Source organism: Rhinolophus hipposideros, assembly GCF_964194185.1.
Source record: "Rhinolophus hipposideros genome assembly, chromosome: 10".
In the NCBI taxonomy this organism is placed as follows: Eukaryota; Metazoa; Chordata; class Mammalia; order Chiroptera; family Rhinolophidae; genus Rhinolophus; species Rhinolophus hipposideros.
The window spans coordinates 2,075,004-2,101,666 of record NC_138056.1 but is presented as its reverse complement, the minus strand read 5'-3'; the positions used below and the strand labels follow the sequence as shown (position 1 = coordinate 2,101,666).

The following is a 26,663-nucleotide window of genomic DNA, read 5'->3' as shown; positions in this document are numbered from 1 at the left end:
GAAGTACATTAGACAGAAGTCAGTTCTGTGGAGAGAGAGGCGGGAAGGGTGTTGGGAGTCCGGGCGTGTGGGGTCACTCGGAGCAGTGTCCAGGGAGGCCCCCGCGGAGCCCTGAGGAGGGGGAGCGCCAGCTGGCCTGACTGAGGGAGACTCCATACAGGCGGGAGGTGGGGCGAGACACCCCGAGAAGGAGCAGGTCTTGGGGGGTGGGCGCTGAGGTCAGAGAGGTGTGGGGGCCCCGTGGGGCTGTTGGAGCCCTTGTGAGGACTGTGCTCGTGTGCGATGGGGCGGGTGGGGGGGGACCTGGGGGAGGACACGTGATCTTCTCCGCAGGGATACCTGTGGGGGAACCAGCATCACACGGACTATGGGCGGGGCGGCTGCCTCGGAGGGGAGGCCCCGCCCCATGTGCGATGGGTGTTCCTGACAGTGACTGATGTGTACAGGGCGTGACTCCATTGGGGTGGAAGGGCACACGGAGCACTGGCACCGCGTCTGCTCTGCATGGGGTTGGGGTCGTCCTAGTAGCCACAGATGAGGGGCTTCCCCATGACCCCTCTGTGCGGAGCCGTCCGGGATGCAGTGGGCGGGAAGCAAGGGGGCCTTTCTGCAAGGCCTGTGTTTTAAGCGCTGCATCCACTCGTGAGCTCAGGGAAGACTTCCCCTGGGCGCCCACACCTTCCCTGTGGGTGAAGACGGGGCTCAGGACCTCCCCGAGAACGTTGGGGCGATCTGCGTTGGTGGGCTGGCTCCAGCTCATCCAGGAAGTCTGAGGCTGGCAGGGCTGCAGGCAGGTCCCCCCCCCCGCCCCCGTGGACACCGTGCGTGGAGGCGGCTGTGCAGCGGCTGCCCCCACACAGGCTTTGCCGTCTGTTTTCAGGAGTTGTGTGGGCTTAGCTGGGTCATTTTCCTGTTCCTGGGTCGAGCAGGCAAACAGAGATGGTGGAAGAAGAGGGTCAGCGGGTGGGAGAGTGGCCCGTAGGCCCACGTCTCCCCCTTTGGTAGCCATCAGGCCGTGGGTCCAGCATGGTGACCGGTGACGTCATGGTGTCAGGCTGCTCGCTCCAAAGGGCTCCCATGTCAGGTTCTGCCCTCTGCCAGGGAGAGGAGCTGCATCTGGCAGAGCGAGAGGGCCGCGCTGGCACCTTGTCACACAGCTGACTCCGGGGCTGCGTGGTGTGGGAGTGATATGCACTGGTCCTTTCTCCACGGTTCTGTTGAAGTTAAATAATGCGTGGTCAGCGCCTAGACGCGGCTCAGACTCGGGGTGTAGGGACCAGGCTCCTTCCGCACCACAGGGCCTGGTGCGACCCGACCTGCCCTGCCCCCTGCTTTGGAGGGGCTGGGTCTGTGCCCTTCCCCCTTGCGCTTGGGGCAGCGCCTGGTCCCCAGCCCCCGACCCCAGAGATGGGCAGAGCGACATTAGTTACCATGGTGAGAAGAGGTTTTGCTCAGTGAAGACACCGTAGGGAGGAGCTGAGCCCCGGGATTCCCGCACAGGGCTGCTGCTGGCCCATCCTCCCTGAGGATTCCAGTTCAGAGCAGTGGCCTCAGCTCCCTGAGACACACTTCTGGGGTGTAGAGGACACGCGTCACAGTAGTCAGCCATCAGTCGTAGTGACAGGAAGAAGGGGGGGCAGGACCTGTGGTCACGTGGCGGCAGACAGTCAGTGGTCCCGGCACGTAGAGCTTTCTCAGGCAGGCGCTGCGGGGGCTGCGGTCCTAGGAGCCACGCCAGCGTCAGGTCACCTCTCAGGACAGGGGTCTGGACGCGTCTGTAGGACCAACAGTTGTGCGGGTTTCATCCCCCAGGAAATGGTCAGCACCGCCCTCCCAGCGCCCAGTCAGGGGGCCGCCCCTGCAGAAAAGGGGTTGCGTGCGCGCGCGCGCGTGTGTAGCTTTTCTAAATTGAGGTGAAAGTCACATCGTGTAAAAACCATTGAAAAGTGCACAGTTGAGCCGCCTTTCGTGCATTTACGGTGTTGGGCAAGCACCGCCTGTCTAGTTCCAGAACATTCTCATCTCCCCAAAAGGTGGCCCCACTGGCACTCCCTCCCCAGCCCCCGTCCCCCCAGACAACCGCCGGCCTGCGCTCTGCGTCCGGATTGGCCTGTTCTGCACCTTTGTGTCGGGAGAAGGCGGACACAGCGCCCCGACTGACCCGTGTGCCTGTCTTTGCAGCTCCCGCCTACACGTCCATCCTGGGCATTAGTGACGAGGCCGCCAGGGTGAGGGCGCTGAACGAGCACCTGAGCACACGTAGCTACGTCCACGGCTACTCCCTGTCCCAGGCAGATGTGGACGTGTTCAGGCAGCTCTCGGCCCCGCCCACGGACGCGCAGCTCTTCCACGTGGCTCGGTGGTTCAGGCACATAGAAGCCGTGCTGGGCGGCGTCCGTGGCATCGGCGAGCCCCATGGGCTCCAGGCAAGTGAGTAGCAGGGCGGGTTCCCCGGCCGTTAGACCCTCTCCCTCCAGGGGCCACCTCCGAGGTCAGGGCCCCCGGCTGCATGGCGCTCGTTGGATATGGAGCCTGGAGGAGCCCACATACTGGCTGCTGTCACCGTGTGTAAGCAGGTGGCCTGGTGGCCGGCCAGCGCTCCCTGAGTGGAGGTTAGGATAAGACATGCCCGGAAGCTGGCCCTTGAGGGTCAGACTCCCGTGGCGTGTGCAGGGGACCTGCCTGGAGGGCGTGAGCCCCCTGGGGTCCAGGCCTGGCGTTTCCAGCTCATTCCTTGCCTGGCTCGGATTTGACTTGGTTCTTTTTCCGTGTTCTTCCCATAACTGCCGTGTGTGTGTGTGTGTGTGTGTGTGTGTGTGTGTGTGTGCACGCACGCGCGTATCTGGGTTAGAATGGTTGAGTCCTAAAGCAGTATCCACTGACATTGAACTTGTAAAGGACCAGCAATGAGTCATTACTCAGCTTTGAGAAAATCAGTCACGTAGCTTTAGCTGCAGCTTGTCACTGCTGGTGTGTCCCCAGCAGTTATTTCGGGGTGCTTCTGGGATGTCTGAGGGGCTCAGTTTGGTGTGGTTCCTCTGTCCTCTGAAAAAGCTGAGGGGGCTTTACCTCTGGGCCCCTTGCAAGCCCTCTCATGGCCGCGGCCTCAGAAGCCTGAGGGACCCTCTCGGACGCAGAAGGTGAGGCCACGGCTCTGCGTGGGCCCCTTCCTGGGACCCGGGCGCAGCCTGCTGTGCTTGGCGTCTGTAGAAAGCACAAGCGAGCACGGGCTGGCATGTCAGCTTGAGGTGCAGTGTGCGACGGGGGGGGAGACTTAGAACTAGGTGTGCCCTTCAGTGCACGGGACGTCGGGGCATCGAAGTGAGGAAACGACTGCAAATGTGTCGCTGTGAGACCGAGGCCTGTGTCTTCTCTCCCGTGATCCCCAGTTGCAAGTAGGAATCTGTCTCCACCAGGTGTCCTGGGGCCTGTCCGCAGCGGTGGGGCAGGAGGAGCCCTTCGGGGAGCTAGAAAGCCAAGTGTGACTCAATCCCGCTGGACGGGCTCCCTGGGCCACGCACTCAGCTGCGTCCTGTGGCACTTGTCACCAGCCATCCTGAGTTTTTTCAGATGAGCCTTCAGTCGTGTGAGCCCCGAGCCCTTCCTGCCTCCATCCTGCTTAGCAGGGCGAGTGCTGGCGGTCATCTGGTCCCCATCAGAGTGGGGGGGCTCTGCCCGGACGCCCCCGTCACCCCAGGCGCCACACTGCCTGTGGTTCGGGGCGGACATGACTCGTGAGGGACATTGATGGAGTCGGTGAGCGGCATCGAATCGGGGACTGAGGTTCCTTCCAGGGTGTTCGCTGCATTTGAAAGGAACCTGTGAGACCATCCCTGACCAGAGCGAGCATTTGATGTTTAGCAAGGATTAGGGCTCCCTGCACTGGAACCGGTGCCCCCTGAGAGCCCGCTGGCCCTGCCTCGAGCATGGAGCTCCTGTTCAGTGCGGTCTGTCTGTCTGTCGTCCTCCCCCCCGGGGCACCTGCGCAGACACGTGCACAACACACACACACACACACACACACACACACAGCTGCCTCCCTTCTCCTCTACCCTGTCCTGTTACTTATGTGCGTCCTCTGCGTGGCTAATGTGACTTTGGGCAAATGGCTGAGCCCAGGACTGCTCCGTGACTCCCTGGGGAAGCAGCGTGTAGGGAACCACTGGCCTCCCTAGATTGAGGGAGGCCAGTGGAGTGTCACAGTTGGCAGGCCGTGGGCATGAGAGACAGAGGAGGTGTCCAGGAGAGGGCAGCTTGATGGGCTGCAGATGGCAGGTTGGGCATATGGGGGGCCAAACTCCCCCCATGGACCTGTCCTGGGGTGTCCGCTGTGGGACAGCCATGCCCGCAGCTGTGCCTAGTGGCGAGTGGCACCAAGCTCGTCTGTGTGCGAGGCCTGAGGGGTCAGCTGGAGGTGGGTGGGTGTCCCCAGACGCCCGTGGGTGTGAGTGGTCACCTTAGTGGTTATTCCTGACCCTGGACCCCAGGCTGTATGTGAGGACCGCTCTTCTCCCGGCTGGCAGCGTGGGCCTGGGGCTCACCGAGCAGCAGGTGAGCCCCAGACTGCAGAAAGGGGAGTGGCCGGACAGCCTGGCACAGGACACCGCCAGGAGGGGACAGTGCTGGTGGCAGGAGCAGGGATGAGAGCAGGCTGCCCGGAAGAAAGCGATTGGACGGCGTGTCACTCCGTGAGCCACTGCCCTCAGCTCAGGGACAACCTCGGCTGTTCCCCAGTTGGTCAGGAATTTCGGAATCACGAGTGTCTGCGTCACAGTCGTGTTAGGGAGCCACCGAGCACTGTGGGGGTGGGGCTCACCCGCGTCTGGCAGCCGTTCTTCCTGCCGTCCGTTCCAGGGCCATGAGCCACCAGCTGTTTCTGGCCTGGTCTGGCTTCTGCTGCACCTGGCACTGGCCCCACCCTGTCCCCCGAGGGCTGTCCTCCTGGGGATGCCAGGGCACCCAGTGCGGTCCTGTGACCCCCGTGTTTGCAGGGCCCGTGCCTCCTGACCCACGAGCTGAGCCGCCACTGGCAGGCAGCGAGCGGGAGGGCACGTGTGTGAAGGGCAGTGGAGTGGACTGGGCGTCCCAGAGTGGTCGTAAGGTTTGCTCAGAGTCTGAGCAAAGCTAAGTAGGGAAGCATTTGTTAGACCTGGGTGGTGCTGACAGATATGCACCCTTTAAGACCAAAAACCTGTTGTGGTTCATTGAAAACAATGTATCGGTTCATTGAAAACAATGTATCGGTTCATTGAAAACAATGTATCATTTCATTGAAAACAATGTGTTGTTTCATTGAAGACAGTGTATTATTTCATTGACAAAATGCATCTTCCACTTCCTGTGACCGGACTGCTCTGTGCCCTGCAGGTAGAGGGCGGCGGCAGCCCCAGTGGTCTCCTCCTCCCGGGTCCGAGCCCTGCAAGCTCCGCCTGTACAACAGCCTTACCCGGAACAAGGTAGGGGCGTCTCGGGGGTGGGGCACGGGCGGCTCTGTGGTCACCCCAGGGCCCTGCCGAAACTAAAACTGTTGTCTCTCCATTATGCCGGGCCCTGGAGACCCGGTGTAGATCCCTCAACTACTTGCTAGGTGTTCTGTGTGTAACTGCAGGACAGAGCTGTCCCTGAAGCCACACCCCACGTGTCACAGCCACAGAGAGCTGTCCCCTGAAGCCACACCCCCACATGGCACAGACATAGGGTAGAGCTGTCCCCTGAGTCAACAACCCGCGTGTCATGGCCACAGAGCAGAGCTGTCCTCTGAAGCAACACTCCGAGAATAGGGCCAAAAAGCTGTCCCCTGAAGCCACACCCCATATGGCACGGCCACAGAACAGAGCTGTGCCCTGAAGCTACACTCCGTGGTCACAGTCACGGAGCTGTCCCCAGAAGCCACATCCTGAGCGGCGCGGCCCAGGGCAGCCTCTGGTTCATTCACGGCCACGCCAGCTGTTGGCTTTCAGAGGACACGTGGCAGCAGAATGCACAGCCTACTCCAGGCGCGACAGACAAGGCATGTGACATAGCAGGTTCGGAGACGTCAGGCCGCCGCCTAACTGAACAGGGTGTGCTTGGTTGGTTCTGCTTTGCGTGGCCAGTAGCCAGAGATTTGGAAAAGGGCTCCGGACTTTCATCGGCGAGCTCACTGAGCAGCCATGGCTCCCTTGTGGCCTGTTGATGGCAGCGGCCTGAATTGGCCAGCGACCGTGGGACTATTCAGCGGGCGGCGAGAACGGGCTTCCATCCAGCGCCAGGCCTCAGCCAGGCTCCTCCAGAAGTGCGGGCCCCGGGCAGCTGCTCGAAACCACGTCTTCACCTGCGAAAGGAAAATGGCAGTGGCTCCGTCAGACTGTTCCTCGGAGCAAGTGTAGGTCTGTCCAAGCCCTGGCGCAGGCCTGGCCTGTGTCGGTCTTAGGTGCTGGGGAAATATTAGCCGCTGTTGTCAAAGCAGCAACATTGCACAGCAAACCAAAGCTTGTTTCCTCACTGTCTGCGTGTGTGGCTGCATAGATTCCCGACCACCCCCACCGCGTCTCCGGGAAAAGTCGCCCTGCAGAGTCTCATTGGGTCCCCACTCCCACCCCAGACTTCGTGACTCTTTTCAAACAAACCGGTCCTTGTGAATTTCGAATGAACCAAAGCATCAGTGGCGTGCTGGGTTTGGCGAGCCCGTGCCACGCCGCTTGCTTTCCCTGTGACTGTCGTTCCTTTCTTTCTAACAAAGGATGTGTTTATACCTCAAAACGGGAATAGAGTGACGTGGTACTGCTGTGGGCCGACCGTCTACGACGCGTCTCACATGGGACATGCCAGGTAGGGCCCACTTCCGGGCGTCCGCATGGGTGGGGCCCCCAGGGAGCCTCTCAGCTCTACGGAGGTCTTTGGTCGGCCTCAGGGACCTGGATTGAAAGGAAAATAAAGCTGGAACGCGTCTCATTTTTAAGGTGAAGCCTTTCTTTCCGTAAGCAGCCCCTATATTCTCTGTAGCCAGGCGGCGGTAGCGTCCTGGCCGTGCGGGCACTGTGCTCTGCCCGCAGCTGTGGGCTGGGGCCAGGGGTTGCGTCCCTGAGGCCAGGGCGGACGGGTGGGCCGTGTGCCGGGGCTGGCTGTCGGGAGGTGCCTCAGAACCCCTGGGTCAGCAGCTGAGAACGAGTGTCTGTCGGGCGCAGGTCCTACATCTCCTTCGACATCCTGAGGAGAGTGCTGAGGGATTACTTCAAGTTCGACGTCTTCTATTGTATGAACATCACGGATATCGATGACAAGGTGACGGGGTCTTCAGGTGGAAGGTCAAGCACAGCAGGCGCCGTGGGGCTTAGTGACTCGTGGATGCGTGAGTGGAGTGAGGCAGGCGTGTACAGCCTAGGTCTTGACCGTGTGAACGACTGGAGCCCTTTGATGGCTGAGTGCTTCGCTTAGCATCATGACAGTCCGTGGGCTCCATCCCATAACCTCCTGCCCCGCAGCCTGGAGGACACCTGGGCTCCCTGTGGCCGGGTGTGCGGGGACCCCGTGGATGACATGCTGCCGTGGTGCTTCCACGGAGGGCGCACGGCGGGAGCATGCGGTCTCGTGCGCTGTGGGGTGTGGGGCCCGCTGTCTCCTCAGCATGAGAAAGGCCACGGCTGAGCAGTTCCGCGCCCGGCGGGGGGGCCTCGGAGCGCAGGGCGGGGCCCACGGCTGACCCCCACAGCCCACCTGCCGCCCAAGGCCGAATGTGGGCTGTGAGCCGGACCCACTGCCCTTCTCTCTTTCCAGATCATCAAGAGGGCACGGCAGAACTGCTTGTTTGAGCGGTATCGGGAGAGGCGCCCCCCTGCCACCCAGCTCCTGGAGGACGTTCACGCCGCCCTGAAGGTGAGCCGCTCGCTGTCACTCCCTCGGCCACGCGCATGTCACTGGCCCAAGCGGAGTGGCTGTCCTCGTGCTCAGGGTTACAGCCAGTTCCATCGGGTCACCGAGCTCTCAATGGGTGTGTCCCCTGGCCCGTGGGAAAAGGCGCCAGGACAGCCACACAGGGGCGGCATGTGGAGTAGGTGACTGTGTGTGCCTGCCACTCCCGGGATATGTCAGAATGCCTGCCACATGAGGTCACCGCCAAACCAAGTGCTTTGGACCGAGACGCAGAAGCTGTAGCAAGCTTCTTAAATAGGTCCTACTGGACGTTTTCAGAATTATTTGAAACAATTGGTTTTTCTAATGTAGTATTTTCATTTTGAATAAGCACTATTATAAGTTATTGTATTAAATAGCAAGGTTAGAAAACATTGTTTTGTTCTCTTTAATAATTGCCGTCTGTCGAATGACAATAATAATTACTGGTGTGCTTATGGCCTGTTGTCTCCGGAAGAAGAAACAGGAGTAACAGCACTGAGGCCACTCGCTTGTGGGCACCTTCACGATGCAGGTGGCGGGCGGCCCCTCCCGAAGTCCGCCCTCCCGAATGTCCCTCGGGGAAATGCTCTCACACCCCCCTTACGTCCAAGAAACGGGGGCACCAGGGCAAAGCAGGGGGATCAGGCCCCGCTCAGAGTCAGGCAGCCGGGACCTCTGGGCGGGGGTGCCAGCCTGCTAGGTGCCGCCCGGCCCCTCGGGCGACCCTCCCAAGGACACAGACATCACAGCCACTGGTGGTGAAGAAGGCTGGTCTCTTCCCGCGTGTGCCTGGTGGACACAGGGCTGTGAGCAGTGTGTCACGGTGGCCCTCTCTTTGTGTTGCAGTCGTTCTCGGTAAAGTTAGACGAGACCACAGACCCCGACAAAAAGCAGATGCTGGAGCGCATGCAGCTCGCCGTGCAGCTGGCTGCCGCACCGCTGGAGGAAGCTGTGCGGTCCAACCTGGTGGCTGAGGACATCGCCCGCCGTGCGCAGGTGAGTCCCTCCCATGAGCCCTTGGCACTGCTGGGCTCACCGCCCAGGTGTGGGCCTGCGTCCGAGAGCACAGCGCCCTGGGCCCGGCCACCCTGGCAGCGGTGGGGCCGGTGGTGGGGCCAATGCACCTGGCGTCCCGCGTCCTGGAGTGAGACCAGGGGTCCCCACCTTCCCTCCACTTCTCTCAGGTGAGCGGAAGGTGCACTTGGAATGTGTGGGGAGCAGTTTCTCTCTGACTCAGTCCACGATTACCCAGGGTCTCTCCCCGTATTTGTAACGTCAGTACCTGGAGAAAGAGCGAGAGGTTAAAGTGGAAATGAGCTGTGGGGCCCGTGGCGCCCCGCTGAACGTGGGGCCTCCCCCGGCCAGCTCTGGTGCCTCTGGAAGGGCCTTCCTTCAGGCACAAGTGACAGCACTGGCTGCAAAGGGTGCCCTGGCTCCTTCTGTCACAGGGGGTCACCCTGTCACCCTGCTGCCTGTCACCAGGGCCCTTCTCCTTTACTCCATCGCCCCCTGCTGGTCGCCCTCTTCAAATTCATGGACCCCCAGGCCTGGGGACTGGAAGTCAGAGCAGGGACAGGAAATGTGCACCCGGCAGACCCGTCCGCCCTGCTCTCATTGTCCCTTTAGTTCACTCTGCCGTGTCCTCACAAGCCCCGTGCCTCGGGTGTGCTTGTCTGAGCTTGTTGTAGGGAAGGGTCAGGCGTCCATAGGCCAGGATGAGCACTCTCTCAGGTGCGCTGACGTGGGACCACCCGTGGCAGCTGTCCTGACCCCCGGGGATGCCTCGGGCCCACTCCTCACCCCTTCTCCTGTTTCCTGTGAATTTTTCCCAGCTGTTGCACTAACGTCCTTTTCTTTTTTTAATTTACTGTGGTAAAAGACACCCAAGATTTACCGACCGTCTTAACTATTTTAAGTGTATATTTCAATGACATTAGATACATTCACACTGTCATGCGGTCATCACCATCATCTCCAGAACTTTCCATTGTCCCAGACTTACACTGTCCCCATGAAACACTCCCCCAGCCCCGCACCACCATCTAGTTCTTGTCTCTGTGACTCTGACTCCCCCAGGGACCTCGTGTGATGGGGTCACACAGGATGTGGCCCTCTGTGTCTGGCTCGTTTCACTCAGCACAGTGTCCTCCAGGTCCAGCCACGTTGCAGCAGGTGTCAGATGCCCTCCTTTTAAGGCCGGGTGACATTCCAGTGTGTGGAGGGACCACGTCTCCTGTATCCGTTCCTCCGTCCACGGACACTCAGGTTGCTTCCACCTCTGACTGTTGTGACCAGTGCCCTGTGAGCACGGTGTGCAAACATCTGTTTCAGGCCCTCCTTTTAATTCTTTTGTGTATATGCTCCCGGTGGAACTGCCCAGCTCACCTGGCAATTCAGCTTCGGATGATCCGAGGAACCGCCGTGCTGGTGTTCATAGCAGCCCGGGGGCCGGTTTGTCCACTCTCCACACTGGTTACTTTCGTGTGTTTTTCTTCTTATTTTACTAGTCTCAGGTGTGCAAAACAACGTAATGATTGGACATATACACTCCTCACAAAGTGGTCCCCCCGCCAAACCTACTGCCCCTCTGACACCGCACACAGCTGTTCCCATACCACTGACTATATTCCCGTGCTGTACTTCACATCCTGTGAGTTTCTTTCTCTTTTTCTGCCAGTAGCCGTGATGGGGGTGAGGAGGGCTCCTGGTTTGGGTGTGCGTTTCCCTGCCGGGCATCTTTTCATGGGCTGTGAGTTCTTTCTCGTTTGTCTCTGGGTGCACATTTGCAAGTCTGCCCGGGCTGCGTACCTGGGGGTGGGATTGCTGGGCTGCAGGCGATGTATCTGGGTAGCTGTCGGGGGTCCCAGCACCACCCACACGTTCAGTGACTGCAGAAGGATCCGTGGGACTCAGCATAGAGTTGTCCTCTCCTCTGAGGCTTGTGCCAGGGACCAGCCCAGGCAGATGGCTCGGGCCGAGGCTGGAGGAATCGGCACACAGGCTTCTGTAGCTCCCTCCCTCCTTCCCTCCTGGGAGGGGACACAGAGCACATGCTCCCCCCACCATGTGTGGAGTATTCTGCAGAAGGACCAAAGTATAATGACATGTACCCACCGTTGTAGTGTCGTACAGAGAACTGTCCCTGCCCCGAACACCCTCTGTGCTCTCCCTGGTCACCCCTCCATCCCCCCAACCCCTGGCAACCTCTCATCTCTTACTGTCACCGTGCTCTTCACTTTTCCAGAATGTCACATCGTAGGAATCATATACTGTGTGGCCTTCTCAGATTGGCTTCTTTCACTTCATGTGCATTTAACTTCCTGCACTTCTTTTCATAGCCTGAGAGCTCATTTCTCTTTAGTGCTGAAGAATATTCCACTGTCTGCGTGTTCCACAGTTTATTCATCCTTCCCCTCCTGGAGAACGTCCTGATTGCTTCCAAGTTTAGGCAGTTATGAACGAAGCTGCTCTAAACATCTGTGTGCAGGTTTTCCATGGTCATACGTTTCCAGCTCCTTTAGGTAAATTCCAAGGAGTGTGATTACTGGATCGTGGGGTGAGAGTGTTTATTTTTGTAAGAAACCTTCACACTGTCCTTCAAAGTGGTGGCTGCAGCGTTTGCACCCCTCGCCCCCCAGCCGAGGGTGGGGGTCCCCGCGGTTTCATGCCCTCCCGCTCTTGGTGTCGTCAGTGTTCCAATGGCTGTGTGATGTTCTGTTTTAACGCACGTTTCCCTGATGACGTGCGATGTGGAGCCTCTTTTGGTTTTGATTTGCTGCCTGTGTATCTTGGTGAAGTGGCTCTTAAAATCTTTGGCCTATGTTTCAATCAGATTGTTTTTTGTTTTTTTTTAAGTTTATTGGGGTGACAATTGTTAATGAAATTACATAATTTCAGGTGTACAATTCTGTATTACATCATCTATAAATCCCACTGTGTGGTCACCACCCAGAGTCAGTTCTCCTTCCATCATCATATATTTGATCCCTTTACCCTCATCTTTCACCCAACCCCCTTACCTCTGGTAACCACTAAACTATTGTCTGTGTGTATGAGATTTTGTTTCTCTTGTTCTTTTGTTGTTTTTGGTTTATATACCACATATCGGTGAAATCATACGGTTCTCTGCTTTTTCTGTCTGACTTATTTCGCTTAGCATTATACTCTCAAGATCCATCCATGTCGTCAGATTGTTTTCTTATTGTTGAGTTTCAAGTGTTCTTGGTATATTTTAGATAATAGTCCTTTATCAGATATGTCTTTTGCAAATATTGTCTTCCAGTCTGTGACTTGTCTTATAATTTCCTTGACACTGTCTTTCCCAGAGCAGAAATTTAAATTTTAATGAAGTCCTGCTTCTCGGTTCTTGTTTATCATGGATTGTGCTTTTGGTATTGTATCTAAGGAGTAATTGCCAAACCCAAGGTCATCTAGATTTTCTCCTATGTTATCTTCCAGGAGTTTCATAGTTTCGCATTTTACATTTATGTCTGTGGTCCATGTGGAGTCAGTATTTGTGAAGGGTGTAAGGTCTGTGTCTAGACTCATTTTTTGGCACGTGTATGTCCAGTGATTCCAGCACCATTTGTCGAAGAGACATCTTTGTTTCTTTGTCAGAGACAAAGTGACTGTTTGTGTGGGTCTGTTTGGGGGCTCTGTTCTGTCCCATTGGTCTACTTGTCTGTTCCTCCGTCGACACCACCCTGGCTTGATTGCCCAGCCGCACAGCGAGCCCTGAGGGCTGGTAGGTCAGTCCTCGGACTTCGTTCTCCTTCACCATTGTGCTGGCTGTTCAGGATCTTCTGCCTCCCCATAGAAACTGCAGAATCAGTTCGTCAACATCCATGAAACAACTTCCTGGGATTTTGATTGGGATTGCATTGAACCCGTAGGTCAAGTTGGGAAGAACTGACATCTTGACAACATCGAGTCTTCCTATCCGTGAACGTGGGGTATCCTCCACTTATTTATTTCGTTCATCAGAGTCTTTTCATTTTCCTCATACACATCTTGTACCTGCTTTGTTAGATTTAACCTGAGTATTTCATTTTGAGGGTGCTAAAGTAAACGGTATTGTTTGTAGTTTTAATTTCCACTTGTAATTTGTTGGCATATAGTTTTATGTCTGTTTTCCCCATCAGTATACCTTTTATTTCCTTTTCTTGCCTTCTTGCATTAACAAGCACTTCCAGTATGACTCTGACGAGGAGGAGTGGTGAGGGTCCCCCCTAACATCATTGGACCTGATGTTAGTGGCAAACCTGGTTTCTCACCATGAAGTGTGACGTCAGCTGTAGGGTTTTGTAGAGGTTCTTGATCAAATGGAGGACGTTCCCCTCTATTCCTAGTTTACTGAGCATTTTTATCGTGAATGGTGAGCGTGTTGCATTGTGTCAACTGCTGTTTTTGGATGTATTGGTACGTTTCTTTTTTAGTCTGTTGAAGTGATGAATTGATTTACATTAATTGACTTTATAATGTTGAAACAGCCTTGCATACCTCTGATAAATCCCACATGGTCGTGGTGTACGATTCTTTTTATGCTTTGGTGAATTCAGTTTGCTAGTATTTTCTTACGGATTTTTGCATCTGTGTTCATGAGGGATATTGGTCTGTATTTTTCTTTTCTTGCTATGTCTTTATCTGGTTTTGGTACTAGGACAATGCTGTCTTCATACAATGAATTAGAAAGTATTCTCTCTGCTGCTGTCCTCTGATAGAGATTGTAGAACATCGATATAATTTCTCCCTTAAATGTTTAGTAGAATTCACCAGTGAACCCATGTGGACCTGGTGCTTTCTATTTTGGAAAGTTATTAATTATTGAATCCACTTATTTAATAAAAGTTTATTCAGATTGTCTATATCACCTTGTGTGTGTTTTGACAAATTGTGTCTCTTAGAGCATTGGTCCATTAACCTAGGTTATCAATTTTGGGGACAAAGAGTTGTTTTATAGTATTCCTTTATTATCCTTTTAATTTCCATGGGATCTGTAGTGATGTCCCCCCTTTCATTTCTGATATAATATCAGTATTTGTGTTTTCTCTCTGTTTTTTCTTAGTTAACCTGGCTAACAGCTTATCAATTTCACTGATCTCTTCAAAGAAGCAGTTTTTGGTTTTGTTGATTTTTCTCTATTGATTTCCTATTTTCTGCTTTAATTTGTATTCTTTTCTTCTGCCTATTTTGGATTAATTTGTTGTTGTATTTTTTTTCTAGTTTCCTAAGGTGGAAGCTTAAGACGATTCATTTTAGATCTTCTTTTCTGACATAGGCTCCAGTGCTATAAATTCTCTCTAAGCGCTGCTTTTGCTGCATTTCACAAATTTTGATGTGTGTTTTCATCTTCATTTAGTGAAAATATTTTTAAATTTTTCTTGAGGTATCTAACCCACGTGTCATTTAGAAATGTGTTATTTAATCTCCATGTATTTTGGAATTCTCCAGTTGCCATTCTGTTATGATTTCTAGTTTAATTCCACGTTGTCTGATGGCAGACACTGTATGAGTTCTGTGCTTGTAAATTTGTTCAGGTGTGTTTTATGGCCCGCTTTGAGGTCAGTCTTGCTGAATATTCTGTATGAGCTTGGGAAGAATACAGATTCTTCCCATTGTTGGATGAGGTCGCCTACAGATGTCCATGTTAGCGAATTGATCGGTGGTGCTGTTGAGTTCCACTGTGTCCTGACTGAGTCTCTGCCGCTGGGCCTGCCCCTGTGTGAGGGAGGGGGAGGCGTGGTGACGTCCCAGCTGTGAGAGTGGACGCCTCTAGCTCCTCGGAGCTTCATCTGTTTTTGTCTCAGAAAGTTCAGTATTCTGCTGTTCAGTGCACACATAGTGAGGACTGGTATGTCTTCTTGGCGAACTGACCCTTTGTCATTATGTAATGCCCCTCTTTGTCCTTGATCACGTTCCTTACTTTGACGTCTGCTCTGTTTGAAAGTAGTCATAGCTATTCTGCTTTCTTTTGATTCGTTCTAGCGTGACCCATTTTTCTCCATCCGTTCACTTTTAATCCACATGTGTCTTTCTGTTGAAAACGGGTTTCTTGTGGACAACATATAGTTGTGTCTTGTATTTTGATCCACTCTGACAATTTTGTCTTTTAATTGGTACGTTTAGACCACTGACATTCAAAGTGATTATTCATATAGTTGAATTAATGTCTGCCATGTTTGTTGCTGTTTTCTATTTGTCCTTATTCTTTATTCCTATTTTTGTCTTCCTCTCTTTTTCTGCTTTTAATGGTTTTATTTGAGTGTTTTGTATGTCCCATTTTCTCTGCTTTCTTTTCACTTTTTTTAGTGGTTTCTCTAGAGTTTGCAATATACGCTTACAACTAATGCAAGCCCAATTTCAAATAGCACTATACTCTTCACGGATAGTGTGGTGCCTCATGATAACAAAATAATCCTAATTTCCTATTATCCCTTATATCATGGGTGTCATTTATTTCACTTACATATAAAGATATATGGAGATGTGTGTGTGTGTATATATATATATGTATATACATATATATACACAATAGACTAGTTTCTTGCTGTTATAATTTTGACAAACTGTTATCTATTAGATCAACTAAGAATAAGGAAGAAAAAGTTTTTAGTTTACCTTATTCCTTCTTTGCTCTTCTTTATGCATATCTGAGTTTCCAACCTATATCATTTTCCTTCTCTCTAAAGAACTTTTTTTAACATTTCTTTCAAGGCAGGTCTACTGGCAATGAATTCCCTCAAGTTTTGTTTGTCTGAAAACGTCTATATCTCCTTGTCTTTTAAAGGATAAGTTTTCAGGGTGCAGAATGGTAGGTTGCTGGGGTTTTTCTCTCAATACTTTAAACATGTCACTCCCCCTCTTCTTACTCGTGTGCTTCTGAGGAGAAGTCGGATATCGTTCTTATCTTTTTCCTCTACAGGTGAGGTGTTTCTTCCTCTGGTTTCTTGCAGGATTTTTTTCTTCATCTGTGATTTTCTGTATTTTGAAAACGGTATGCCAAGGCGTACTGTTTTGGATGTTTATCGTGTTTGGTGTTCCCTGGGCTTCCTGCATCTGTGCTTTTGAGTCTGACTTTAATTTGGGGAGATTCTCAGTCATTATTTTCTCAGATATTTCTCCCGTTCTGTCCCTCTCTCTCCTGCAAGTGTTCCCACTGTGCACGTGTCACAGCTTCTGTGGCTGCCCCACAGCCCTTGGACATTCTCTTCTGTTTGTTTCCATCTTTGAGAACAAAGACTTTTTGATTTTCCATTTTGGAGGTTTTTACTGCAATACGCTCAAGCTCAGAGATTCCTTCCTCAGCCGCACCTGGCCAGGCCCGTCAAAGGCGGTCCTCATTTCCACTGCTGTGTTTTCCATCTCCAGCACTTCTCTCTGGCCCTTTCTTAGGACTTCCATCTCTCCTCTCTCAGTGTCACTGTTCCTGCATGCTGTCTACGTCACCCATCAGAGCCCTGGCACGCGAATCATGGTTGTTGTAGACTCCACGTCTCCCAATTCTAGCATCCTTGGTGTGCGTGGTTCTGTCTGCAGGTTGATTCCTGCCTTTTAGTATATGACTTGTAGTTTGTTCTTGCCAACCAGACGTGGTGTGCCGAGCGAAAGGACCTGCTGTAAGTCGGTCCTTTGTCATGTGGTGGTGAGGTGGGGGCAGCGCTGTGTTCTGTGTCCTCCGATTAGGTCTCTGTCTTTTAGTGAGTCAGTGACCCTGCATGTGAACGTCACAGTGCTTCTCAGCTTTTTCTCCCCCTAGGTGGGTCAGGATGTCCAGAGGGATGGGGTAGGGCCCGTCCATTCCGTTCCGCAGGTCAGCTGGGCTCTGCCGAACGCAGCAGGTCGGCCTCTGTTGGCTAGCTCCTCCTGACGGCGGGCCTTGTGAACATGGAGTGCTCTGGAGTAGTTGAGATGTCGCCAGAAGCACCAACGGAGTTTTCTGTGATATTTGCTGTGAGAAGCTGGTCGATTTCCTGGAGAGAAGTCTCACGGAGTCTCCCTTCTCTATCCCTTTTTTACTTACACAGTTTGAAGCTATTTGATTAGGAAAGTCAAGCTTAAAACAGTTATATTGTTGCAGTGAATTGAATTTTACCCTGTGGCCCACTCTGTCCCCAGTAAACACCTGTGAATCCCCATAAGCAGGACGGTTGACACTGGCCACAGACTCTGTGCCCCCGGCCCCAGGTCTCCTTTTCCAGGGAAGCCGAACCCCTGAACCACACCTGTGTCCCCCTCTCTCCTTTTTTGTGGCCTTGGTGGGTTGGGAGCGCCTCTTGTCTCCTTATGTGTCTGGAACCCTGATTTGGAATCCAGTCTTACAATCTCTGCCTTCAGCTGGGGAGCTGCTAGACTTGCTTCTGTCACCGTACTTTGATTCTCTTCGTCTTGGTTCTGTTTCATGCTTAGTTTTTCTCCTCCCGTCCTGCGTTGTTGTCGTTAGTTCATTTTCTCTCCTTTAACAGTTTGGTCATTTCTGTTTCTGTTCTTTTCGTGCTTACATCGGATCGATACTGGGCATGATAACTCAGTGCGTCCCCTTCCTTGCACCGTACAAGGATTTTAGGACACTTGAACTTGATAAAGCGCGATTTTCATGACAGTCTTTTAAGTCTGTCATTTTAAAAGCCCAGCCAGTTGGATGCTATTTTCCCCTTGTTTAGACTCCCCACTTGGCTCTCAGTCTCTTCTCTGTGGGAGCGTTTTCGTCTCCTGGGGGATGGGCGCCCCTGACCTGGCACTTTGAGCTCAGATGCGCCCACGTCACTTGCTGAAGCCCCTGTTGCTGTTCCCGGAGGGTCTCATCACCAGGTCTGTGGCCGGCCTGAGAACTCCGTTTCCTCCAAATTCCTGGGCTACTCACGCCGTGGGTCATCGGGCCACACTTCAGTGTCACTGCACTTTTGAACAGGCCAAGTTCTGATGTCACCCGGACTCTCCTGGATCGGAGAATTATTGGAGTGCCTGCTGGGGGAGGGGCACATCCAGCCTGCTGCAGCCCGGCCAACCTCTAGGGAGAGGCCTGGTGACCTGCATGTCACCAGCACCTGTTAGTGATTCTTGGCACTGGGCAGGCTTTGGCAGTTGGTGTGAAACTCAGCCTTGGTATATCTAGAAATGTACTTATTCCATCCTGTTTTTTTGAAGGTGGTGTTGCTGGTCATACAGTTAAGGTTCACAGCCATTTCCTCTGAGTGCTTTGGGGTCTGTCCCACTAATCTGGCTTCCACTGTTGTTGGGAAAAGTCCGCTGCCCTTCCAGTTGCCTTTCTTTTGTAGGTAAATATGTGTTTTCTGTCTGGCTCCTTATAAAAGTGTTATCTCTTAGTTTGCTGCTCTGTCACTAAGACATTGCAAGGGATTTATTTTTATTTGTTCTGGTGGGTATTTCTCATGCTTCTGTGTCCATGGATTGTGCCATCAGTTCTGGAAATTCTCAGACACGTCGTCAAGTAGCACCTCTGTCCCTTCCCTTTTCCGTTGGAATTCCCATTAGATGTAAGTCACGTTTTTTCTTTCCATCCTTGTATTTCTTACCTGTCTTTAATATTTCCCTTCCTACCTCTGCTTCTTCAGGGTGACTTCTTCAGTCCTGTGTTCCCATTCACTGATTCTCTCTTCAGCCATCTTACCTTTTCTATCGAGTGTTTGTTTTTTTCCATCGGTTGATATATTTCATTTCCAGTACCATGTACAGTGGTACCTCGGTTTTTTAACATAATCTGTTCTGGAAGACCATTCGAGTTCTGAAACATTTGAAAACCGAGGTGCAGTTTCCCCATAGAAAGTAATATAAAATGGATTAATCTGTTCCAGACCTTTAAAATCAACCCCTAAAACTGCAAATTAAGCATGAATTTTACTGTCTATAGATCCATAAAATTTACGGTTTCATAAACCGAAATGTTCGTCAATGGAGACATTCGAAAACCGAGGTACTACTGTGTTTCTTTTCTGACCTGTGAGGCCACTTTGATGGTGTCTTACTGCTGACTTGTCTCAGGACTCCATTCTTTCTTCTTCAGATATTTAGCACCTGTTACTTCGTATCTGGGGCCCTTGCCAGTGTCTGTCTGTCGCTTATCTCTGCAGACCCCCGCTCAGCTCCCGGGTGCCTTTCTCCTCGTGGTTTCATGACCTAGAGAAGGATGTCGTTCCTGGTCATGAGCCAGAAATGCAGATGCCTTCATGGACATGACATCTGCCTCTCTGAGGGCCAGGGCTGCCTCCCCTTAGCGGGCTTTCTGCCCCTCCCCTTGGGGCGGGTCCAATGCTTGCCTCCCAGCAGCAGGCCCGACAACCTCTGCGTCCCAGGAGCCCTGCCTCTTCTGCTTGCCTACCCCTGGGCACCGAGCCTGGTGGGGGCAGGGCGATGAGTGTCCTTGCACATTTTCCTTGATACTTGCAAGCCCAGACTGCCCTGGCTGCCCCTTTCCTGTCCGTGTTATATGTACGTATGCCCCCCACCCCATGCGTCCTCACCTTCTCTTCCATGTTCAGTTGTCCTGCCCTTTCTCTCTCCACCCTTGTTCTTTGCCTCCCGCCTCCACTAGCGGACCGCAGACTGCCTGCCAATCCCCACACCCTGTCATTGCTCCGGTTAACCTGCTGAAAACACTAGATTCCTCCAACGCACAACAACAGGGTCTTCGCCTGCAGGGCTCAGGCCGCAGCCCTGAGAGCGTGGCACAGGAGGACATTCTCCCAGCTGGTGTGAGTGCCATCGTGATAGAACATGTCTCCTGCCAGTGCCGCCCTCTTGTGGGGCATGACGTGGGATGGCATCTTCGGTCAATGGCATCTGACTCTCGGGGCGACATGGGCTTAGAGACCTCCCTCCAAGCTCAGGCCCTCTCCTAACCAACTGCCGTCTCCTGTTGTGAACTTTGAAGTGCTTAGGTGTCCAGGCTATGGGTGAGCGCCCCGCGTGCACTCCTGCCCTGACCCCTGACCTCAGCGGTGGGGGCTCCTGAGCACAGCCCACCTGCAAACCTCCCACTCCCGGAGCCGTCCGTGTGAGCGCTGGGGGCTCCTGGGAGACGTAGCTCGCGGGTCAGGGCTGTGCACAGAGTGTCTTCGCATCGGCTCAGGTCGGCCCGCACGAGGTGATCCCGTAACACCTGTGCACAGGTGTGGATGTGCTGTCTCTTTCTCTTTAGGTGTTGTTGGAAGAAGCAAAGGATTTGCTTTCCGACTGGCTGGACTCCACACTGGGCAGCGAGGTGACTGACAATTCCATTTTCTCCGAACTGCCCAAGTTCTGGGAAGGGGAATTCCACAAAGACATGGAAGCCCTGAACGTAAGTGTCGCCACTGCCCTGCCCTTGCTGTCCCGGGTCCGAGGCCCTCGCAGCTCAGGCCTCGAGACATCCATATCATTCCTGTTGCTGACGTGACGGCTGAGGGCAGAGGGCTTCTCGGCTCCGGTCTGGTGCCAGCGTGGTTCTGGCACGGGCTGGCCTCGGCCGGTGTCTGCAGGTAAGAGGGACAGGCCTTTCTCTTGTCTCCCACAGGTTCTGCCTCCAGACGTCTTAACCCGGGTTAGTGAGTATGTGCCAGAGATCGTGAACTTCGTCCAGAAGATAGTGGACAACGGCTACGGGTGAGCCTGGGGCCCCTCGGGCTGCATGACACTCAGGGACAGTGTCCTAGGAGAGCCACCCTCCGTCCCTGAGTCAGGGTCTGGGAGCAGGCATGCTGTGCAGTGCTGCCGGGGTGTCAGTGCCCGGGGCCGCCATCACAGGGCACCAGGGCCTGGAGGCTGAGCCAGCAGGTGTATGGCCGCCAGCTCCAGAGGCCAGAAGCCCGAGGTGTTGGCAGGGCTGCTTCCTGGGGGCCGCGAGGGCAGGGCTGTCCCCGGCTCCTCTCGCTGCCTCGTCGCATGTGCGTTGCTCTGTGCACGCGTGCCCCTTGCGTGTCTCTTGGAGTCCCAATCTCCTCTTTTTATGAGGACACCAGTCATAGTGGATTGGGGCCCACCCAATCCGCCATGTTTTACCTTTGTCACCTCTTGAAAGACTCGGGTGCAGTGACATTCCAAGGTCCTGGGCATCAGGACCGCACCGTGTGAATTCTGGGGAACACAGTTGAGCCCATAACCTCACCATTTCAGCAGCCCCCTTTCATGCTCACCCTCCCAGCAGGCCTTTCCTGTAGTTACTTAGTCTTCAACTAAGTGTAAGAGACCCTCTGGGTTCCCTGTTATTCGAACAGGTGTTCAGCTGTACAGACACCATCTCTTTGTTCAAGGCAGGAAGGAAGAGCAAGAAGGTGGTGTTGGCGGCACCCCAGCCGGCCCCCAGACCCCTGCAGGCTTCCAAGCTCCCAGCAGCCTTGCTCGTACAGCTAAGGGCCCAGCCAGGACCTGGGCCACCTGTCCAAGGGGCTGACCAGCCCCTCTGCCCAGGCCATGGCCTGCCCTGGAACCATGGCAGGGAGGAGAGGGGTGGAGAGCATCTGGCCGGCAGTCCTGGGAAGCTCACAGTTAAGGCCACCGTTTCAGGCCCCGAAGCTGGAGCTGGTGACGCGGGCCCTTGTGGGCCCTTGGGCTTCAGCACCGGGTGCTGAAGTGAGTGACACGGGCCAGGCCAAGGTGACAGAAGACAGATCACTGTGGTCTCTGGAAGGCAGAGAGCCTGGACTGGGACGTGCACGTGGGGAGAACAGATAGAGTGGCAAGGGCATGTCACCCAGAATTGTGTTGTCACTGAGGTGGGGGCAGGACGGGAGCTGCGTGGTCATAGGACTGGAGGCAGGGGACGCGCTGCCCAGGGAGTGAGGACTTGGCCCCTGCCCTGTAAAGTGTCCCCGCTCGGTTCGCACAGCTCCGTGGTTTCGAGTAGTCGCATCACAGCTGTGAAAGGGCAGACGGGGAGCAGGGAGCCGAGCCGACCGCGCCTGCTAACCCTTTGCATTTGCAGGTTGGCGTCCTGTGATGGCCCCGGGCTGCCTTCGGCTCTGCCACACTCCCTGGTCTCTGTTTTGTTTCCAGCTATGCTTCAAACGGGTCCGTCTACTTTGACACGGTGAAGTTCGCTTCTAGTGAGAGACACTCGTACGGGAAGCTGGTGCCTGAGGCTGTCGGGGACCAGAAGGCCCTGCAGGAGGGGGAAGGTGAGTGGGGGCAGGGTTTGCAGGCGGGAATTCCCGCCCGTTCTCAGGAATCGTTTTCGCTTTCCCATTCCCGAATCCCGAGAAAAGCTGGTCAGGAAATTGGGAAAATCAGCCCCTTGAACCCAGTAATACCCACAGTGGGAAATAAACATACTACTCACAATGTATATCTGAGACATGTTTCCTGTTTATTGCTAGGGTTTCCCGGGGGGAATTCCCACCAGTTCTTGGAATTTTTTTTCGCTTTTCCATTCCCAAATCCCAAGAAAAGTTGGTCGGGAAATTGGGAAAATCAACTCCTTGAACCCAGGTGGTTGGTAGTATCGGCCATCACTTTGTGGAAACGATTCATCATGAAGAACAGAAAACAGTTTATATCGGGATTCGGGAACGGGAAAGCAAAAGAAATTCCTGAGAATGATGGGAATTCCCGCTTGGAAACCTTAGTGAGGGGAGAAGGGGTGAAGGTGGCAACGAGTGGGGTCAGAGACCCCAGAGTGGAGGCAGCCCCGAGATTCCAGGGAACCACCCTTTTTCACCTAAAGGGACTTTCGGAATTTTCTACACCAATCCTGTGAAATGTATTATTTTTTAATAAGAAAAAAAAAAGGAAGTACATTTGACCTTTGAACAGGTTTGAACTGCGTGGGTCCACTTGCATGGCATTTTTTTCAATCAATAGTTCTTTTCCTTATGATTTTCTTAATAACATTTTATTTTCTCTAACTCACTTTATTGTAAGCCTACAGCATATAATACACGTAACAGACAAAATATGTATTAATCAACTATTCATGTGATTGGCAAGGCTTCCGGTCAGCCATAGCTATTAGGAAAGTTTTGGGGCAGTCAAAAGTTATACCCAGACTTTTTATTTTATTGGGGAATATTGGGGAACTGTGTGTTTCTCCAGGACCCATCAGTCGTCCTTCAATCTTAGTTGTGGAGGGCGCAGGTCAGCTCCAAGTCCGGTTGGCATTTTCAGTCTTTAGTTGCAGGTTGCGCAGCTCACTGGCCCATGTGGCAACCAACAACCTTGTTGAGAGCTCACGCTCTAACCAACTGAGCCATCTGGCCGCCCTGTACCCAGAGTTTTGACTGGGTGGGGGGTTGGTGCCCCTAAGCCCACATTGTTCAAGGGCAGCTGTATAGTCAATGCTGTGTTGAGAAGCATCGTAAACCTTGGGGCCTCCATCCAGTGTTGGCACTGGTTGTCTCGGGCACGTAGAGCCCCCGTGGTCAGGGTGGGTGTGGGATGCTGTGTGCGTGGGTTGGAAAAGCAGACGCCGCCGAGGAACCATCCTTAGTCTCCCTTCCCGAGTCGTCATATCTGAGTCCATCTCCCAGAGACTGGACAGCAGACGCTCTTCCCCGGAGACCTGAGCTTTGCAACAGCAACGAAAGTCTAAGGATCCATTCTGAGCAGTGGGGACACTCACACTGTAGGGTAATGGGATCCAAAGGCCAGGTGCTCCAGATACTTCGGGTTTGTCACCTGTGCCACTGGGGAGGTGGTGGGTGCAGCCGAGAAGACCACACAGGTGGGTAGAAGGGCGTGGGGCCTGAGGGCTGTGCCAAGAGAAGGGTCTCGAAGGCCTGGTGCCCACTGCCTTGGAAAAAAACTTGTTGAAGAAGACACTGGAGAACGTCACCTAAGAGATGACTTTGAACAGTGTGGGGAAACTGAGTGACTGGAACCACGACCTACAAGGCAGTGGTGAGGAGAGAGGCTCTGCTTTTGTGATCTGTGACGACCATGACTCAGTAGACACGATTGTCATTTGGAAGCACCATCCTATGAATGGCCCCAACTGTGACGGACGGAAAATCCTATCTAAGCAGATGGCTAGTGCTTCATCCAGCCAGAGGTCAGAGTGGTTCCGGAAACATTGATGGTGGTCTTGGTGGGAATAACAACTTTGGTCGTGGAGGAAACCTCAATGGTCGAGGTGGCTTTGGTGGCCGTCGTGCTGATGGAGGATAAATGACATTGGGGATGGCTGTCGTGGGTTTCGTAATGATGGGAACAGCTTCGGAAGTGGCAGAAGCTACAATGATTTAGGCAATCACAACAATCAATCTTCAAAGTTTGGACCCATGAAAGGAAGAAACTTTGGAGGCAGAAGTTTGGCCCCTATGGTGGGACCAATATTTGCCAAGCCACAAAACCAAGGTGGCTATGGCGGTTCCAGCAGCAGCAGTAGCTATGGCAGTGGCAGAAAGTTTTAATTACTGCCAGGAAACAAGGCTTAGCAGGAGAGGAGAGCCAGAGAAGTGACAAGGAAGCCACAGGTGACAGCAGATTTATGAACTGAGCCAGCACACTGGCAGCGGGGCCTAGCTGCTAAAATGAAGCCATGTTTTAGACAATAGTCATGTGTATGGCAAAAAACTCAGGGCCGGCCCGGTGGCTCAGGCGGTTGGAGCTCCATGCGCCTAACTCCGAAGGCTGCTGGTTCGATTCCCACATGGGCCAGTGGGCTCTCAACCACAAGGTTGCCAGTTCAATTCCTCGTGTCCCGCAAGGGATGGTGGGCTGCGCCCCCTGCAACTAGGAACAGCAACTGGACCTGGAGCTGAGCTGCGCCCTCCACAACTAAGACTGAAAGGACAACAACTTGACTTGGAAAAAAGTCCTGGAAGTACGCACTGTTCCCCAATAAAGTCCTGTTCCCCTTCCCCAATAAAATCTTAAAAAAAAAAAAAAAAAAAAAAGAACTCGAGGGCTGTATTTGTGCCTGATTGTGTTAACAGATTGTTTTAGTTTCTGTCTGTGCAAACTGTACAGCATTCCAACAAAGGGCTTTCATGTAGATTTTTTTGCACCCATGCTGTTGATTGCTAAATGTAATAGTCTAATCATGACACTGAATAAATGTGTCTTAAAAAAAAAAAAGATGGAGATTGTGAATGGGGAAGCACAAACTTCCCAGATGGTCGGCGGGTCATTTCCTCAGCATGCGAGCTCCGCTCTGGGGAAGTGAAAATCCTGGGCTGTTTTGATGAAGGTGCAGTACGCCCACAGAAAGGAAATGGAGTTGTCAGGTTTGTTACTTACAGGTCCCAGGACAGAGACGCGGTAAGCAGGGAGGGCAACCCTGCGTACCAGGTCATGATTGAGTAGGAGACAAGCACAGGCTCACAAGCACCTGCTCCTTCAAAGGCAGTTAGGGGAGGTTGCGAGTTTTCCTGGGCTCCACTCTGAGTGGTCATTTTAATAGGCGCCGGGAAAAGCAAGGTGGGGATTTGGGGCAGAAATCCAGGCTCAGGTCCTTCTCCTAGCATCCGGACTCGGTGTGAGCAGGGCTACCACGTGCTCTGGCGGCAGCTCCAAGTGGCTGTTTTCTGATCCCAGTGAGTGAGAAGCATGTGACAGCAGCCCGGGCCATGTCGGTCCACATGTCGTAACATAGACAAGCTCCTTCTGGACCAGGTCCGCTCATGTTTGCCTTGCATAGTGTTTTCTCCATTCTCGCCCCCCAAGTGAACCAGGACGAGCCACACACACACAGAACCAGCAGTCCTGAGGTGTGGGGTGGCCTCCTCAGGCTTGGGTCACGTGCTGCATTTGCCCTCCAGTGTTTCTGGAAGGCAGTTGGGCCATAAAGATGGTCATACTTTTTTTCCTATAATTTCACCTATAGGGCTCTGTTCTAAAAACTATCAGGACTGGAAACAAAACCAGACAACACAGAAACATGACGAAAAGATAGAGTTGTTAGTTGAACAGCGTTAACAGGAGACCCAATGGCATTTAAGGCTGAAGACGTTCGTCAGAGTGGAGGAGGTGGCTTCACGATGCTACAGGCCCCCGTTCCCCAAGAGGACCAGCCACGGACTCGGGACAGCATTGGCCCCCACGGCCCTGCAGCCTGAGAAGGAGACACAACCACCCCTGTGGGAGGCTCAGGACACTTCCCGGAAATGGGTGGATCCAGCCAAGGCTCTCAGGCATGTGACAGGATTGACGCACACACTGACGGCCGTGGTCTCCCGGATCAGAACATCGCGCCCGGGAACGAGGACCGTCCACTCCTTCAGGCGCCCGGACAACCACACACCAGGCCCCAAAAAGGAGTCCCCGCAAATCCCAACGCATGGCTTCTCGTGGAAACCGCGTTCTCCCACCACGATGAGTGACTTGGTGTCAACACTGAGGGGACACTCAAGACTGGCAGACCTGAGTGACCTGGAGGAAAAGAGAACCACGGTGGGAACTGGAGGCCGTTGAACTGAGCAGCCAAGGGTCACGTTACAAAACTGGGAGAACGCAGCCGGCGTGCCCATTAGCAGAAATGGTGTTTTTATTTATTTATTTTTGTTGACTTTTATTTATTTTAAGTGTGTTTTTCCAGGACCCATTAGCTCCAAGTCAAGTAGTTGTTTCAATCTAGTTGTGGAGGGCGCAGCTCACAGTGGCCCATGTGGGGATCGAACCGGCAACCTTGGTTTTATGAGCACCGCGCTCCAACCAACTGGGCTAACCGGCCGCCCCAGAAATGGTGTTTTTAAATGCAGTTAAAGCAAAGAGCAAAAGGGATTAAAGATAAGTGAGGTAATAAGTGGTCGGCCCAAAAGCTGAAAAAGGACCAACAGCAAACTGAAGGGAAATAAAGACAAAAGCGGAGAGAAATGAGATGGAAGTAACTTTAAAAGTCGGCAGCTGCTTCTTCAAAACGATTA

At 53.3% G+C, this 26,663-nt stretch overlaps 1 protein-coding gene across 2 annotated transcripts in view; it reads left to right on the top strand.

Moving 5' to 3' along the window:
• Positions 1-26,663, top strand: part of CARS1 (cysteinyl-tRNA synthetase 1) — a 43,347-nt gene that overhangs the window by 3,792 nt on the left and 12,892 nt on the right. Inside the window, exons 2-10 of one of the 2 annotated variants that reach the window (XM_081064895.1) lie at positions 2,182-2,430; positions 5,368-5,456; positions 6,722-6,810; positions 7,167-7,263; positions 7,756-7,854; positions 8,719-8,868; positions 20,027-20,167; positions 20,381-20,469; positions 21,859-21,980. In XM_081064895.1, the coding sequence (XP_080921021.1) occupies positions 2,182-2,430; positions 5,368-5,456; positions 6,722-6,810; positions 7,167-7,263; positions 7,756-7,854; positions 8,719-8,868; positions 20,027-20,167; positions 20,381-20,469; positions 21,859-21,980 (1,125 nt within the window). The remainder of the gene's footprint in view (positions 1-2,181; positions 2,431-5,367; positions 5,457-6,721; positions 6,811-7,166; positions 7,264-7,755; positions 7,855-8,718; positions 8,869-20,026; positions 20,168-20,380; positions 20,470-21,858; positions 21,981-26,663) is intronic. The other variant, XM_081064896.1, reaches the window with a different exon arrangement.